Source organism: Dendrobates tinctorius, unplaced genomic scaffold (assembly GCF_039654945.1).
Source record: "Dendrobates tinctorius isolate UK_male_01 unplaced genomic scaffold, ASM3965494v1 ptg000090l, whole genome shotgun sequence".
Lineage (NCBI taxonomy): Eukaryota > Metazoa > Chordata > Amphibia > Anura > Dendrobatidae > Dendrobates > Dendrobates tinctorius.
The window spans coordinates 935,652-953,263 of record NW_027361758.1 but is presented as its reverse complement, the minus strand read 5'-3'; the positions used below and the strand labels follow the sequence as shown (position 1 = coordinate 953,263).

Sequence of the window (17,612 nt, the reverse complement as noted above, 5' to 3'; positions counted from 1 at the left end):
TGAAAAACATTAATTTCTTTGGAATTCAGGAACAGATAAAAGATAAAAATGTGTAAATGGATTTACATGTCAAAGACCTGCATGTCCTTATGCGGTTTGGGTGTGTGGGGGCAGGTTGACAGATAACGTGCTGACGGATATCATTCCCTCAATATTTTCCTTAAAGGGTAACTAACCATACTTTCCTCCCAGCAGCTAGATATGATACTAATGCTAGCTGCTTTTGAGATATGCTAAGGCATAGCTGGAGTACTAGAAAAGCATTGAGCATTGGAAATCAGTGTGAAACCTGAAATTCAAGATGTTATCTAGGAGTGCTTTGATGAAATATATTCAGCTGGAGGTGTTCAGTCCTCCAACAAGATTATCTGCAAGAATGAATTGTGCAGAATGAAACTATAAAATCAGAAATCATTGAAGATCTGTCTTTCCGAGTTAATGAAGCTGCAAGATAAAGCTCAGCAGTCAGTCCCTGTAAAGTCATTTTACAGTGTACATACGATTAATTGCATTAAAGGCATTGGCGCAAAGGACTTATTGACTTTCACAGCGACAAAATCCCCACCAAATTGTGTAGGTTTTGCTGCAGAACAGACTAAAGAAATGATGCAGATTTACAACTGATTTCAACCTAAAGGCTTTGAAAATCAGCACAATGAATTAACCTTCCAAACATTCTCATAAATGCTCTAGACGGAGTTTAAACCTGGAGAACTTATATTTAACCATACAGAGCAAGTGTATTAATATGAGGCCATACCATTGCTGTGCGTTCCTACATAACCTGGGGTACAGTTACGATGGGAATGGCATATTGTGGAAGTATCCGGTAGCTAGGAATAAAAAAATAAATGAAATTCAACCATAGTAGTTTGTGTATAAGTGCTCAAGTACAAGGATAGATCGGACATGGTGCAATTCTGAATGTACACTGTGGTAGTGCTTCAGAGGAAAAGAATATGTAATGGCAGGGGGTCCGAGCTGCAGGACATACTTTGAACGCCTTATTTTCAGAGTATTTAATAAAATTAGATTGTCAAAAGCTAACAATCAATTTAACTTCAACCGATATCTATGCAAATCTGGGAGATAAAAACTCACCTCTGCACACTGGCGTTGGGTTTGATTTGGTGTCAGAATTAGATTGGTCATGACAAAGAACGCATTTTCTTCCTGTAATAAATAACATTTAGTAAAATATGGCTTAATGAGACAGGTCCCGTCCTGTTAGGGGACACATTACAATGGATAAGTGGACCAGCATCTTTTTAACAGTACAGTTTTATTGAAAATTTTGAAGTCAAAGGATTAATAATACAAATTCAAGAAAATCTGGTCACGCTGGGCAGGATACCACAGCCATACTCCACATCACTACACCCATAGGCTCGTACAAACCCTGAATCTTGCTAATAAAGTACATCCATATAGCAGAAATCTCTCTCTCAGGCTTCCCAACAATCCCCAAACACCTTTCCTCTTCCCCACCGTTCCCTTTAATGCTCTTTTCACATTTTCTTAAATCAAAAGTGGGCCAGTATAGCCTAGGACTTATTGGAAAAACATAAGATTGAAAGAGAAAACTCATTACATGTCATTAGAAAACCAAGCAATTTTCAACTGAATTACAGGGATGAAGATTTTACTTGAATTTTATTGAAGTGATCAAAAATGGTTCCGCTAAATGAACCAGAGATCAAACATCCTTCAGTGAGTCCACAGAACAATATATGACCTGCCCCCTGGTGCAAAGTAATTCCTGCTTGTCCTGGCAATTAAAGAACATTGCAGTAGAAGAACATGGAACCAGAAGTTATGAATAGCTTCTAACCTGCCTTTTCTATACAAAGTCATAGAAAGCGGCAATTTTATCCAAATAGATAGCAGAATGTCAGGTGACTGCATTTATAAGCATTTCAAGTCTGGCTTCAGAAAAATAAACTAGCACTAACTCAGCAGCACTCAAATAAGTACCAAATGATCTGCTTGTGGCAAGAGACAGAGCGCACAATAATAATACTCTTAGATCTTACAGCAGGGGTGGGGAACCTTTTTTCTGTTGAGGGCCATTTGGAATTTTATAATAGCGTTCGGGGGCCGTATAAAATTAATAATATTGATGAGCGAGTATACTCGTTGCTCAGGTTTTCAAGGGAACCTATCACCTGTAAAAACGGTATATAGGTTAATTGCGTTTGGATCCTGCTTGGCGCCTGCAGATTGAACCCCGCTGAACTTTAATTCTCCCAGCAGCGTTATGGTTTCCAGCATGGAGGTGGCGCCAGTGTGGGTTCAGTCACCGCTCTGTGTATGGAGAGCAGCGGCTGTAACCACAGCCTTCCGCACTGATTGACAGCTGCTCTGCATTGGAAACCATGAAGGTGGGGGTGCAGTTACAGCCGCTGCTCTAGATTTACAAAGCCGTGACTGAACACCTTCGGGAGGATTAGAGTTCATTTCCTCCCAGCAGTGGGGTTTTATATGCGGGAGCCAAGCAGGTTCAGAACGCTACTGACCTGCAGATTAACCCCATTTCTGGGGTATACAGCACATGGGGGGGTACATGGGGCCTGAGGTACCGTGATTACCCTGCACAGTGCAGCCGTTACCCCAGTGCAGGCTCCGCTCATTACCTCCCCAGTGCATGCTCCGCTCATTCTGCCCCTAGCTTGTTCTCCCCCCAAGCGCTCATTCACCTCACCTGTGCCGTCGGCTTGGTCTCTCTGGCGCCACCAGCACGGGTATCAGTTCTTCCTGTTTGTTTGCGCGTGCGGTCACATGGTACTGCTCATTAAGGTCATGAATATGGATGCCACGCCTATGAGAGTGCAGTGGCGTCCATATTCATGATCTTAATGAGCGGTACCACGTGACCGCACGCTCACACAGGAACAGATATTGGCCATCAGAGCTGCTGCGCTGGCAAAGTAGGGGGGGGGGGGGGAGCACGGCAGAATACCGCGCGCACCTCTTAAAGGGCCCGCAGGCAAAAAATGGGGAAAGTGGCTGCGGGCGGAACAAAATGATATGGCGGGCCGTATATGGCCCGCGGGCCAGACGTTCCCCACCCCTGTCTTACAGCATCATAATACACAGACTTAAGCAATGCGGCAGAATAGCACAGGTCTTTAATGATCTAGCTCCTTCCTAGCTGGAAGACCACCAAGCAACTACTAGCGCCTACTCCCCTCAAAATAGAGAGGGCAACAGTGCTTGGTTCTATCCCTAATGCAGTTTGCAATTTATATACTAGCATTAGGCAAAGTAATCAAAAGCCGTGGTCTGGCATAACACTACTATGTCCAATTATTCCTGATGTTTAACCCCCAGAGCTTTTTACGGATTGAGTTTTTGTTTTTCGCTCCCCTCCTTCCCAGAGCCATAACTTTTTTATTTTTCCATCAATATGGCCATGTGAGCGCTTTTTTTTGTGGGACGAGTTGTACTTTTGAATAACACCATTGGTTTTACCATGTCGTGTCCTAGAAAACAGGAAAAAAATTCCAAGTGCGGTGAAATTGCATAAAAGGTGCAATCCCACACTTGTTTTTTGTTAGGTTCACTAAATGCTAAAACTGACTTGCCATTATGATTCTCCAGGTCATTATGAGTTCATAGACACCAAATATGTCTAGGATCTTTTTTATCTAAGTGGTGAAAAAAAATTCCAAACTTTGCAAAAAAAAATTAAAACTTGCGCCATTTTCAGATACCTGTGGCATCTCCATTTTTTGTGATCTCGGGTTGGATGAGAGCTTATTTCTTTGCGCGCCGAGCAGATGTTTTTAATGATACCATTTTGGTGCAGATACGATCTTTTAAGTGCCCATTATTGCATTTTAATACAATGTCGCAGCAATCAAAAAAACGTAATTCTGGCGTTTTGACTTTTTTTCTCGGTACGCCATTTAGCAATCAGGTTAACCTTTTGTTTTAAGTGATAGAGCGGGCGATTCTGAATGCGACGATACCGAATATGTGTATGTTTGATTTTATTTTTATTGTTTTATTTTGAATGGGGCGAAAGGGGGTGATTTGAACGTTTATATTTGATCTAATATATAAAGCTCAATGTATGTATGTATGTATGTATGTATGTATGTCCGGGATAGGCATCCGCACCATTGCAGCTACAGCCACAAAATTTGGCACAGACACGTCTGGACCCCGAGAGAGTCCTAAGCTATGTTGTGAGGCGAAATTTTAACCCCGCGCGTTCCAATTCATCAAACAATTTTGCCCCTAACTACATACTGGGGAAAAAGTGTGTGCGTGTCAAGCCCCGCCCCTATTTATGATGTCATAATGCCCCTATCTACATACTGGGGAAAGGGTGTGCGTATCAAGCCTCGCCCCTCATTATGATGTCACAATGGTTGCCATGGCGACGCTGATATCATAGGTTGCAAGCCCCGCCGCCGGTCACGTCGTCATAATGGTTGACTATGGGATGGCGGATATGTATGATGGGTATATGGGCACTGGACTATGGGATGGCGGATATGTATGATGGGTATATGGGCACGGGACTATGGGATGGAGGATGTGTGATGGGTATATGGGCACTGGACTATGGGATGGAGGATATGTATGACGGGTACATGGGCACGGGACTATGGGATGGACGATATGTATGACGGGTATATGGGCACTGGACTATGGCATGGAGGATATGTATGATGGGTATATGGGCACTCGATTATGGGATGGCAAATATGTATGATGGGTATATGGGCACTCGACTATGGGATGGCGAATATGTATGATGGGTATATGGACATGGGACTATGGGATGGAGGATGTGTGATGGGTATATGGGCACTCGACTATGGGATAGCGGATATGTATGATGGGTATATGGGCACGGGACTATAGGATGGAGGATGTGTGATGGGTATATGGGCACGGGACTATGGGATGGAGGATATGTATGATGGGTATATGGGCATGGAACTATGAGATGAAGGATGTGTGATGGGTATATGGGCACTCGACTATGGGATGGCGAATATGTATGATGGGTATATGGGCATGGGACGGAGGATGTATGATGGGTATATGGGCATGGGACTATGGGATGGAGGATGTATGATGGGTATATGGGCACTCGACTATGGGATCGTGGATATGTATAATGGGTATATGGGCACGGGACTATGGGATGGAGGATAATTATAATTTGCTATAACTAACCACAGTTAGTTACTATGCCCGGGCAGCTCCGGGCTCTTCAGCTAGTTTTTTTATATTTTTAAACACTTTTTTTTTACTTTTGCCATGCTTCAATAGAAGCTGGCATAACTCGATCGGCTCAGCTACATAGAGGCGATGATCAGATCGCCTCTATGTAGCTGAATTATTGACTTGCTATGAGCGCCGACCACTGGGTGGCGCTCACAGCAATCTGGCACTGACAACCATAGAGGTCTCCAGGAGACCTCAGGTTGTCATACCAACACACCGGTGACCAGCGATCACATGACGTGGGTCAACAGTGGGCGTGTTTCTGGCCCTATGGCCGGATACGCCATTTAAATGCAGCCGTCAGCGTTTGACAGCGCATTGAACTAGTTAATAGCCGGGGGTGGATTGTGATTCCACCCACGGCTATTGCGGGCACAGGTCAGCTGTTCAAAACAGCTGACATGTCCCGGGAAAGATGTGGGTTCACCACTGGAGCCCACATCAAAGGGAGGGATACCGACAGCGGCGTACTATTACACCCAATGTCGGTAAGGAGTTAAGCCAGCAATCAATGACCAATCTACTGCTATAAAAGAATGGAAAGTTATTTCCATTGAAGGTCAGTGCCTAACAGCAAAAGGAGGATTTTTTTTTTTTTTTTCAATCATACAATCTCTTTTAGTAGATGGGGAACACAGGAACAATGGGTGCAGTCTGCTGTAACCAGGAGGCTAAGAGAATACAACTTTAAACAAAAATAAATAAATGTTGGCTCCTCCCCATACTCATTTAGTGAGAAAGCAGTAGAGGCATAATAAAAAAAAAAAAAACGAACAACCATCCTGGCAAAAAATAAAGCTCAAACGCACGCCCGGCGGGCAATCAAGGGAGGGTGCCGTATCCTCCAATGAAGGCTAGGAGAAAAATTTTACAGTGTTAAAAACCCTCTTTTCTTGGGCGCCTCATTGGGGGACACATGTAGTCTTCCTAAAGCAGTTACCTGAGGTGGTAAAGATTATAATGTTGCAAAAGGAAGAATAGTAATTCCCTAGGCTACTGTCACATCACCTTCCTGACAAAACTTGCGCCCATAAATGCAAAGGAATGAACTCTAAACTTTGAAAAGGTATGGGAGGATGACCAAGTAGGAGCCTTACAGAGTTGTAGAACAGACACCTGATGATGTATGGCCCAAGATGCTACAAACTACCCGGGTAGAGTGAGCTGTGACCCTTACTGGGGGTGCTCTGGCCTTAGCCCGATATGCTTTCAGAATGGTAGATCCAATCCAACGAACAATGGTAGACTTAAAAGGTGGCCAGGCGTCTGGAAGGGTTTTCCGGGATGACTAACAAAGTATCTTAACTAGTGAAGAGCGAGTATACTCGTTGCTCAGGTTTTTATGAGCATGCTCGGGTGTCCTCCGAGTATCTTGGCGTGCTCGGAGATTTAGTTTTCATCGTCTCATCTGCATGATTTGCAACTGCTAGACAGCCTGAATACATGTGTGAAATGCTTGTTTTTAGGGAAATCCCACTTGTATTCAGCCTGTCTACACCAGAGCATGCTTGGGAAAACTGAGCAACGAGTATACCCGCTCATCACTAATCTGAACGTAAAGCTTGTGTAAATATTAACTAGATTAGAGAGATCTAATCCTGAGATTAAAGAGATTACCTCCTGTCACTGTATCACCGGAGACCGGGTAGAGCAGTCACATCTCCTGATGTGACTGTTCTACATGTGAGATCGTCGTGGGACACTAGTTATTAAATGACTACGGAGGAAAAGGTGAGTACATGTTGGTTTATTTTATTTTTGTTGCAGGAGACACGGGTGTCAGGGAATTAGGTGTTTCATACTCACCAGTTTTTTGTTGTTTTTTTTTTTTTTACAATTGAACACAGTGGCATACTGTCACTGTTATATGTGACAGCAGACATAGCCAGATGGGAGTAGAGGTCCCATCAGATGATGCCTGGCTGCACACACACACACAGGCACATATTCTCCGCCCACACACTTTTCCTCCTTCCTTTCTGCAGTGCCTTTGGCATGCAAATCCACAGACCTTTTTTACACCTGTGGTTTGGCTGCGGATTTGACTGACTCAATGTAAGTCAATGGGTGCAGAAACGTTGCAGATCCGCAAAAAGAATGCAGAGTTTTCCGCAGCATGTGCACAACAATTCTGGATTCCCACTGATTAACACTGCTTGAGCACTCCTTTGCGGATTTGATTAAATTCCGCCCTGAAAAAACTCTGCGGATCGGCAACGTGTGTGCATAGCCTTACTGTTTAAGTGAGAACAAAATCTGGCAAGATTCTCTTCTCTGGGAGTTACCAACTTAGAGAAAAAAAAAAAAGATCTGATTCTAACTGAATAACAGAATGGAATATTGGAAGGTGGGGAGAAAGCAACATTTATAAAAAGACAAACATTTTGATGGGCCTGTACTGGCTCTGATTTTTCTCCAACTTGTAGGATTTGTATTCAAAAGGAACTTTCTGTTATATATGCAATCCATATGAGGACATCAGGACAGAAAGTAGCAGAATTATATAAATCTAAGTAAAAAATTTTTTAGTAAAATTAGTATTGTTTTCTTCCCTGTTCTATTTCTTAGGAGTCCAATGGGTGATCCTGCTTCATGATGGAACACTTTATATACACAGTCATGCAGAGAAGGCTGAATAATAAATAACAGTCTTGTAGGCAATCCATTTTAAAGAAAGAGCGGGAGTTTTGTGAGAACACACTCAGTATATCCATTTGCTCAGTTCCCTCTTGTTGCTAGATCAGACTACATGCTCAAAACTACAGGTTCACTGGGTAAGTGGTCTCATCCAACTGGAGAAAAAAAAAAATCATCTAAAGGGGCTCTTAACTTAAGTTTGAGAAGATATAGGTCCTTCTGGCTGGACACACCCAGATTGGTTACCTATATTTTAAACCAGGACCATCTTTTAGGAATTCCCACATCTCTAAGAGAAATACAGTTGTACAGGTTGGAGTTCAAAACGTGCAACTTACGAAAACCTCATGTTCTGTGCATGTTTTTATTTTTTTAAATTCCAAAAGACCTTATTTATGTAATTTTTCTTTATCAAGATTCTTATATCTTTTCATATTATTTGTATGTATAATTATACATGGCATGTACACAGTAATTAGTATGATTGTTTCTAGACATACAGTGCCTTGCGAAAGTATTCGGCTCCTTGGAACTTTTCAACCTTTTCCCACATATCATGCTTCAAACAAAGATACCAAATGTAAATTTTTGGTGAAGAATCAACAAGTGGCACACAATTGTGATGAACGAAATGCATTGGTTATTTTAAATTTTTGTGGAAATTCAAAAACTGAAAAGCGGGGCTGTAACGATAATGTAACGTGTCATGTATTTTTCCCTATTATCACACCTTGCGGACCATTCCAGAATCTGCTATTCACATACTGAACTCTGCTATGCCAGTGGTGAGGGTTTGCAAAACACAAGCCGCGGAGACACCATCACATGTTTCTCAACGCAAGCAATGACTAGCCAGGTCTTTTCCCGGGAAGGAACAACCACGGGAAGGGCAGTCTCCAATGAAGGAAACCACCTATGCCAAAACATGGTATCCATCCACAGACAGCTGTTTTGGGGTATTGCCCCTCATCAGTGTGGAGTGTGGAGCGTTTTGCATGTTTTTACATATTTCCCATAAGGGATGGGGGCATCGCTCTAGAATCACTGCGTTGAGAAACATGTGATGGTGTCTCCGCAGTGTTGGATGTTGATTCTCCATGAGTTCATTCATCCTCATTTTTCACAGTGGTGAGGGTTTGACCCCCCCCCCCTGTTCTTTTCCCTTTGCCTGTCATGCCTGCAAATTTCTGCTCACTCACAGCCTGTGACACTGTCCACCCTCCTTGCCCCCCCTCAGCCTGCACATACACTCAGTGTAACCTGAGACACCAGTGAGGGATTTCCCTCCTCCCAGCAGGGAGCCCCTTTGTCTTTCCACCATGTGAGGACTTCTCATAGACAATGAGAATCTAATCATTTGGTCATAAAGCGATGTGAGGTTGTGATAGAAAAATAAAAACTACATATCTGGGACTTTCGACAGGACTATTTAGCCTGTGTTTTTCCCAGTTCTAGCTTCAGCAGAATCCGAGAAGTGGATTCCTGCGCATCCGGGGCAGCCCGATGCTTTGTGCTTGGTTTTGAATGAACGCCAGCAACAAGCTGAATAAGATGATACTATGTGCGTTCCTATACGAGGTACCCTCTGCGAGATATGATTATTATAGTATTCTTAGCCAGATTGTAACTCTGAAAGCAGGGGGGAGGACTGTCACAAGCCAGCTCCTTTATTGATGTCACAAGCCCAGGTGTATAAGTCACCTGCACTCAGGACAGCCCTCATTCTAGCCTGGGAAACTGCTGCATCCAGACCCCTCAATGCAGTGTGATGTCTGGCTCCTCCCACCAGCATGGTTTTGCCTGAAATGATCTAAGTAACATGTGAGTGCCTCTTTTCTTCTGTTAATCCTCTTTTTATTTGTAATTGCTGTGTACATATTTTAACTGTCTCATATGGTAAAATCTTTTTATACCTTCTGTAAACAGTGCCTACCTTTTGGAGTAAAATATAAAATTACTAGTTTTGTATCTCCTTGCTCTATCACGAATTCATACGTGCCTGAAGTTGATTACGCTACTAATTTGGGTTGGCTTCAGACCCCTTTATTAACTTTAAATATTAATAGAAAAATCGGAAGCTGGTGGCAGCGAAGTGTGCTCTGGGCTAGGTGGGCTAGCTGGCAGTGATGGAAGGGTTTTTTTAAGTTGCTTGTCTGGCTGCGGCCAGAGCCTTTATAATTCCCTTGCTGCGGAGTGCCTAATAACCAGTGTACCACGAGTAGCCCTGACTGACCTGAGGGTAAAGGGGGCGCCAGGGAGCTGCAAGTACCAAAGTGGAACATACATAAATCCCAGCAGTTTATGACATAGCAGAGAGCAGTGGGATAACTCCAATAAGCCCCTGCGGTAAATTGTTAGGGCAAGACTAGCTTGCTGATTTTCATCAGATTGTTGCAGCGGTGGGATAACGAAGATAAGCCCCCTGCGCATGTGATAGCAGTGCACCGGCCGAAGGTCAATACACCCTTTCCCTGACAGGGGCGTGCAATATTATTCGGCCCCTTTAACTTAATACTGTGTTGCGCCACCTTTTGCAGCTGCAAGTTGCTTGGGGTATGTCAATCAGTTTTGTACATCGAGAGACTGAAATTCTTGCCATTCTTCCTTGGCAAACAGCTTGAACTCAGTGAGGTTTGATGGAGATCGTTTGTGAACAGCAGTTTTCAGCTCTTTCCACAGATTCTCGATTGGATTCAGGTCTGGACTTTGACTTGACCATTCTAACACCTGAATATGTTTGTGAACCATTCCATTGTAGATTTTGCTTTATGTTTGGGATCATTGTCTTGTTGAAAGACAAATCTCCGTCCCAGTCTCAGGTCTTTTGCAGACTCCAACAGGTTTTCTTCAAGAATGGTCCTGTATTTGGCTCCATCCATCTTCCCTGTCCCTGCTGAAGAAATGCAGGCCCAAACCATGATGCTGCCACCACCATGTTTGACAGTGGGGATGGTGTGTTCAGGGTGATGAGCTGTGCTGCCTTTACGCCAAACATATCGTTTGGCATTGTTGCCAAAAAGTTCAATTTTGGTTTCATCTGACCAGAGCACCTTCTTCCACGTTTGGTGTGTCTCCCAGGTGGCTTGTTGCAAACTTTAAACAACACTTTTATGGTTATCTTTGAGAAATGGCTTTCTTCTTGCCACTCTTCCACAAAGGCCAGATTTGTGCAGTGTTCAACTGATTGTTGTCCCATGGACAGACTGTCCCACCTCAGCTGTAGATCTCTGCAGTTCATACAGAGTGATCATGGGCCTCTTGGATGCATCTCTGATCAGTCTTCTTGTTTGAGATGAAAGTTTAGAGGGACGGCCGGGCCTTGGTAGATTTGCAGTGGTATGATACTCCTTCCATTTCAATATGATCGCTTGCACAGTGCTCCTTGGGATGTTTAAAGTTTTGGAAATCATTTTGTATCCAAATCCAGCTTTAAACTACTCCAAAACAGTATCACGGACCTGCCTGTTGTGTTCCTTGGTCTTCATGATGCTCTCTGTGCTTCAAACAGAACCCTGAGACTATCACAGAGCAGGTGCATTTATACGGAGACTTGATTACACACAGGTGGATTATATTTATCATCATTAGTCATTTAGGACAACATTGGATCATTCAGAGATCCAAAATGAACTTCTGGAGTGAGTTTGCTGCACTGAAAGTAAAGGGGCCGAATAATATTGCATGCCCCACTTTTCAGTTTTTGAATTTCCACAAAAATGTAAAATAACCAATAAATTTCGTTCAACTTCACATTTGTGTCCCACTTGTTGTTGATTCTTCACCAAAAATTTACATTTGGTAGCTTTATGTTTGAAGCATGATATGTGGGAAAAGGTTGAAAAGTTCCAGGGGGCTGAATACTTTTGCAACGCACTGTATACTGAAGGTGAGAAAATGAATTTTTTTAAACTTTAGCCTGTACTTTCTACAGATGCCCAGTCATTTGATTTAATACTAAAAGATAGTGCTGGACTCAAAGTGCTAGTTTTAAAGTAAGTAATGATGGGGGGGGGGGGGGGAAGATTACATGTCCATTCTCATTAAATCTACAAGATATTTTATAGGGTACAGAGGTTTTATTGTGATATCTGGTGATGGATCCACTTTCAAACTGAAAATAATACAAGTTCTTGTAGTTATTACAGAGAACAGCGAAAGAATCACAAATTGCCTGTTAAGTTTAGGATTCATTTAAATAGCTGATAGTGTGGAATTCTTGAAACCTCCTAAAAAGGGAAGTTAGATGTTTTTCAGTTTAAAAAAAAGCAGAAGTTATAAAGAAAAAAGAAGGTATTCCCATTATTTCACGAGACTGGCCCCTTCATAGTACATGTGCATCTCACAAAATTAGAATATCAAAATGTTAATTTCAGTTCTTCAATACAAAGTCAACTTCATTATATAGAGTCATTACAGAGTGATCCATTTCAAGTGATTATTTCTCTTAATGTTGATGATTATGGCTTACAGCCAGTAAAATCCCAAAAGTCATTAGCTCAGTAAATTAGAATACTTTATAACACCAGATTGAAAAATGATTTTAAAATCCAAATGTTGGCTTACTGAAATGTTCAGTAAATGTACTCAATTTGTAATGACTATATAATATCTGAGGTTCACTTTTTGTATTGAAGAACTGAAATAAATTAACTTTTTGATGATATTCTAATTTTGTGAGAAGCACCTGTATATCTCTAAAGTCCCATAAACTGATGGAGTATGTCACATAAAACTTGAAATCCCCCAATTATTTATGCCATTTCTTCAGATCAAGGCACTGGAATGCCGATAGATAGGAATTTTAAACAAAGAAGGAAACCACCGGAGCAGTAGGTGGAGGAGGGCATGACTTTGGGATGGGTGGATCTTTTAACTCCTGCAGTTTTGTGTGTATAGCAGTGTAGATTTTAAGCAAGAGTGATGTCGCTTTAAGACTGAAGGATATGTTTGTGCCTGGTGTGCCATTGCGAGGAGGGTGGGACTTCTTTAGGTGAGGTAACTGTCTCTTTTTGTTAATGGGTGGGGGCTGGGCTCTCTGTGACGGTGGTGGGGGTTTATATAGAGGAGGTAAATTTGTCTACCTCTTTCTGTCACCAGTTGAAATGGAGAAGACATCACCCGCCCTGTTAGAATCACGGTCCTAAAACGTTTTAATTACTTGTATAATGATGAATGCTTTATTGTATTTTCTGTTTTGAATTTGCTATTGTATATCTTTTACTAGGTCCAATTTTATCATGATTATAAAACGTTAACATTGGCATTAACCTTCTAAGCCCAAGGGAAGGGCAGTCCTTCAGCTATGGTTCCCTAGAGGTTTCCACCACAGGGGGGGGGTTTCCTCTCCTAAGCGCTGTAGGATGACTCTTTGTGAGTCAGAGGTTTGCCAAGTTTACTTCCCTTAATGCTTTTGCAGGGATTTTTTAGTTTATAAGTTAACAAAAGTGATTAAAAAAAAAAAAAAAAAAAAAAAAGTGACTTGGAATTTATAACCCGTCATAGCTTTGTGGTTTAGGAGTCAGGTGGAAGTTGAGGACAAGTTAACGTGAACTCATTTGAACTAATAGAGGCGGTAAAAACCTCATGGTGGTGAACAGGCTCGGCTTTGGTGGCCAGCCTTAAGGACGTTGTAATGGTAACATCAATCAGGGGTGGGCACAGTGGTTAAGCACAGGAGTGAGGATCATAGGGTCATTGGTGCCCTGAAAGTTTACTGGCTATGCTTGAATGGCAAGCCAGTGCTGCCCCTTTTATGGCTGTCCGTCCTGGTGCTATATGTCAGACAGCTGGGGGTATCATAGTACTTGTGAATCCCAATGTACAAACACTTAACCTGACTCCTACTGTGATTGTTTTAATCTTGCGATTTAAATAAATCTGTGGCCAGTTTGACAACCAAAAATAGCATGTTTTGTGTATTTATTCTAGTGCCTAGGTTTACTGTCTTTATGGTTGTTTTAAGATGGAGTGGGGATCCATCCCATATCCAAAAGTCAAGATGTTGGTGTGCAGGTTATACGACAGAAGATGGCAGCGGGCATAAAATTTACCCACAGTTTGTGCATTAAAAGGCAGCAGTGCAAAGAGCTAATACTGAGTCGCTTTGTAATGTGGCTGCAAGCGGTAACCCTGGGTGAGGTACTCTTCTTTCATGCCCTGCCACATGAAAATGGGGGTCCTGGCTGGGTGTATATGCTGTAGTTACCACAGCAATACGCCCCAACAGACCGCGTGGTGCCGTTATACTCTGCAAGCCAGGACCAGATGTTACGGAGATGAGTGAGGCCGAGCAAAGTCCAATAAGAAAAACTTTTCTTTACTGAACAGTAACTTGATAAGAAATATGTACATCAGATAGAAGACAATACTTCATGAATGCTTTACTTGCAATATGTAGAAATAGGCAATTTTCAGTTACATGCGATGATACATTGCTTTTCTTACATCTCAACAGTCCAACAAGAAATCACAGGAAGCGCCACCTTCCCCAGTGAGAACCGTACAGGTCAAGGTGTAACGCTAGGGCCCTTCACAGCTACTCTCAGCTCCTAGTTGACTTGTGAGGACCCCACTGGCTGGGGTACACAAGTACAACGTCTCACTAGTACCTCCAAGTCCATTTGATCAGGCCCACATGCTTTTTGTTACCACACTGCATCTTCAGCTCTCCGTAGAACTCATGTCACAGTATGGTGACACTCTGGCTTCATCTGTAGTATAGACTATGGTTTGCTAAAGTCCTGTTTATGCAATTTCTTCATTTCATTTGCCTTCAATTCGGTCTTCTGCTCCACCTGAGCAAAGTTTTGTACCGTCACAATGGCCTCCTTGACCTGCAACTAGAACCTTGTCCCTTTTTGTTCTGTCTCTGCCATGGCTCCTTCCTGAAATCCAACTTTCCACTTTTCCTTCACTTCCCATGGAATCGTACTGTCTGACGTCTCAAGTCTCCCTCTTGGCCCATGAACACCCTTTAAATGCACATCTGCAAGTAGCTAGACCATAGGTCAGTACTTCTCAGTTTCTAAGACCACCTATGTAACTATTACAGGAAATCTGCCACAGATAGTGCCCATATAACTCCTCCCATTCTGGGTTAGTTCCAACTATTACTGTCTGTTGCTAGCTAGATGTTGCTAGGCAAGAAACAAATGCATCAACATTTCAAATCAAAGCAATGCATATAACCACACTAAAAACAATTTAATGCATTATGTAACCACAGATTTTTTTCTTGTGGGATGTGCCAGCATTTCCACTTCTTTACAGCTTAGCCTTCATATTCAGAGACTCTTTGCTCTGCACTGTTCCCATGGGGGTCTACCTCCTGACATCCAGTGGAACACTCAATCCAGATTCCAAACAAGTATTCTCCAGCACCAAGGCAAGTAGGTTTGCCGAAAGGCCCCGACACCATAACTGGACAAAATCCACATAAAAAAAGGGATAAAAAAAAGGGATCGCCACTGCACTTAATTTATTAAAGTTGGATGAAAACAATCCTGTCACTGCACATTCATTAAAAAATTACTATAATAAAAAAGGCAACATTTCAGCCAAAAAGTGGCATTTTTTTTGTACTGTATGTATTGGCTAGATGGAAATGGAATAAAAGGTTTGTTTTGATGCCACTTGAGTATGACATTTTTTATTCTGTTGGATTCCTCCATATTCTGATAGAATAAAAAAAAAAAATCTATATACCTCTGTATGAAATAGGGGGATATATAAAAGTACGATAGAAGCGTCTTATACCTCTATAGGCACCTTAATTATGTTTACATGCAAAGCATATTCAAGCCCCACTGAATCTTACACACAGGACAGCTCAGTAGGCATCAGAGAAGATTGGAAAATATTTTTAAATACATTAAAAAAAAAATAAAAAGCAAATGGCCAAAAATCCTAGCTTTAATGTTTGCTACAAGCACACAGCAGACAAAGAATAATATGGCAGGCTGATGAGTACTCCCATCAGCCGCCGCCTGCTCTCACTGTTATTAGTGGCAGCAGGGGTAGGCCGATGAGGGTAATAATCCCATCGGCCACCACCTGCTCTTGCTGTTATCAGTTGAATATAACTCATCATTCTTCCTCGCTCGTGCTGATTGCCGGCAGAGCAGGGGAGAATGATGTGAGCGGTCTTCAGCACCCGGCGCCGGGGAACAGCGCTAACAGTACTGCTGCTTTCCTCATGCCAGTACTGATGTCATCCGTGTGTCATCAGTCTGCCGGACATTTTGCAGCCCGTGCTGCTGGTAAAAAATGGACATGTCAATGTATTTTGCCCACAGGCAAACGATCCGTGGAAACACACTGACCTGTGCACATACCCATTCACTTGAATAGGTCTACGCTTGTAAGTGTCTCTCCCATTACAATAAATAGTATGTCTTAAGTAGCGTAAAATATTGAAAGATGATATATTTAACCCGTTAACGACCAGGGGTATTTTTGGTTTGCATTTTCATTTTTTCCTCCCCTTCTTTCCAGAGCCATAACTTTATTTTTCCGTCTATATGGCCATGTGAGGGCTTATTTTTTGCGGGACAAGTTGTACTTTTAAATGACACCATTGGTTTTACCATGTCGTGTACTCGAAAACGGGAAAAAAATTCCAAGTGCGGTGAAATTGCCAAAAAAGTGCAATCCTACACTTGTTTTTTTGCTTGGCTTTTTTGCTAGGTTCACTAGATGCTAAATCTGACCTGCCATTATGATTCTCCAGGTCATTACGAGTTCATAGACACCAAACATGTCTATGTCCTCTTTTATCTAAGTGGTGAAAAAAAATTCCAAAGTTTGCTAAAAAAAAAAAAAAAAAATTAAAAAAAAAAAAAAAATTGCGCAATTTTCCGAGCCCCGTAGCGTCTCCATTTTTCATGATCTGGGGTCGGGTGAGGGCTTATTATTTCCGTGCCGGGCTGACGTTTTTAATGATACCACGTTTGTGCAGATACGTTCTTTTGATCGCCCGTTATTGCATTTTAATTCATTATCTTGACGACCAAAAAAAACGTAATTCTGGCGTTTTGAATTTTTCTCTCGCTACGCCGTTTAGCGATCGGCTAAATGCTTTTTTTTTTTATTGATAGATCAGGCGATTCTGAACGCGGCGATACCTAATATGTGTATGTGGGATTTTTTTTTTACTGTTTTATTTTGCTTGGGGCGAAATGGGGGGGTGATTTGAACTTTTAGGTTTTTTTAATTACTTTTGGCATGCTTCAATAGCCTTCATAGGAGGCTAGAAGCATGCGCAACCCGATCGGCTCTGCTACATATGGGCGATGAGCAGATCGCCCATATGTAGCAGATTTACTGCTGTGCCTTCAGCACCGACCACCGGGTGGCGCTGAAAGCCATATGCCTGGAACAACCATAGAGGTCTCAGAGACCTCTGGTTGTCCAGGCAACATGACGCTGACCCCCGATCACGTGACGGGGGTCAGCGATGACGTCATTTCCGGCCCGGCGGCCGGAAATGCTATTTAAATGCCCGCTGTCAGCTTTGACAGCGGGATTTAACTAGTTAATAAGCGCAGGCGGACGGAGATTCTGCTCGCGCCTATTGCGGGCAAATGTCAGCTGTTCATAACAGCTGACATGTCCCGGCTTTGATGCTGGCTCAGCGCCGGAGCCCTCAACAAAGCAGGGGAGATGTCTGATGATGGACTGTGTCCGTCATTGGACATTAAGGGGTTAAAAGATAGAAGTGAAATGCCACATGC

The 17,612-nt window shown here is 42.5% G+C and overlaps 1 protein-coding gene across 1 annotated transcript in view; it reads right to left on the bottom strand.

Moving 5' to 3' along the window:
- Positions 1–17,612, bottom strand: part of P2RX4 (purinergic receptor P2X 4) — a 74,238-nt gene that overhangs the window by 42,876 nt on the left and 13,750 nt on the right. Inside the window, exons 3-4 of the mRNA XM_073585962.1 lie at positions 1,102–1,173; positions 761–833 (exon numbers count right to left, since the gene is read on the bottom strand). Of these exons, the coding sequence (XP_073442063.1) occupies positions 761–833; positions 1,102–1,173 (145 nt within the window). The remainder of the gene's footprint in view (positions 1–760; positions 834–1,101; positions 1,174–17,612) is intronic.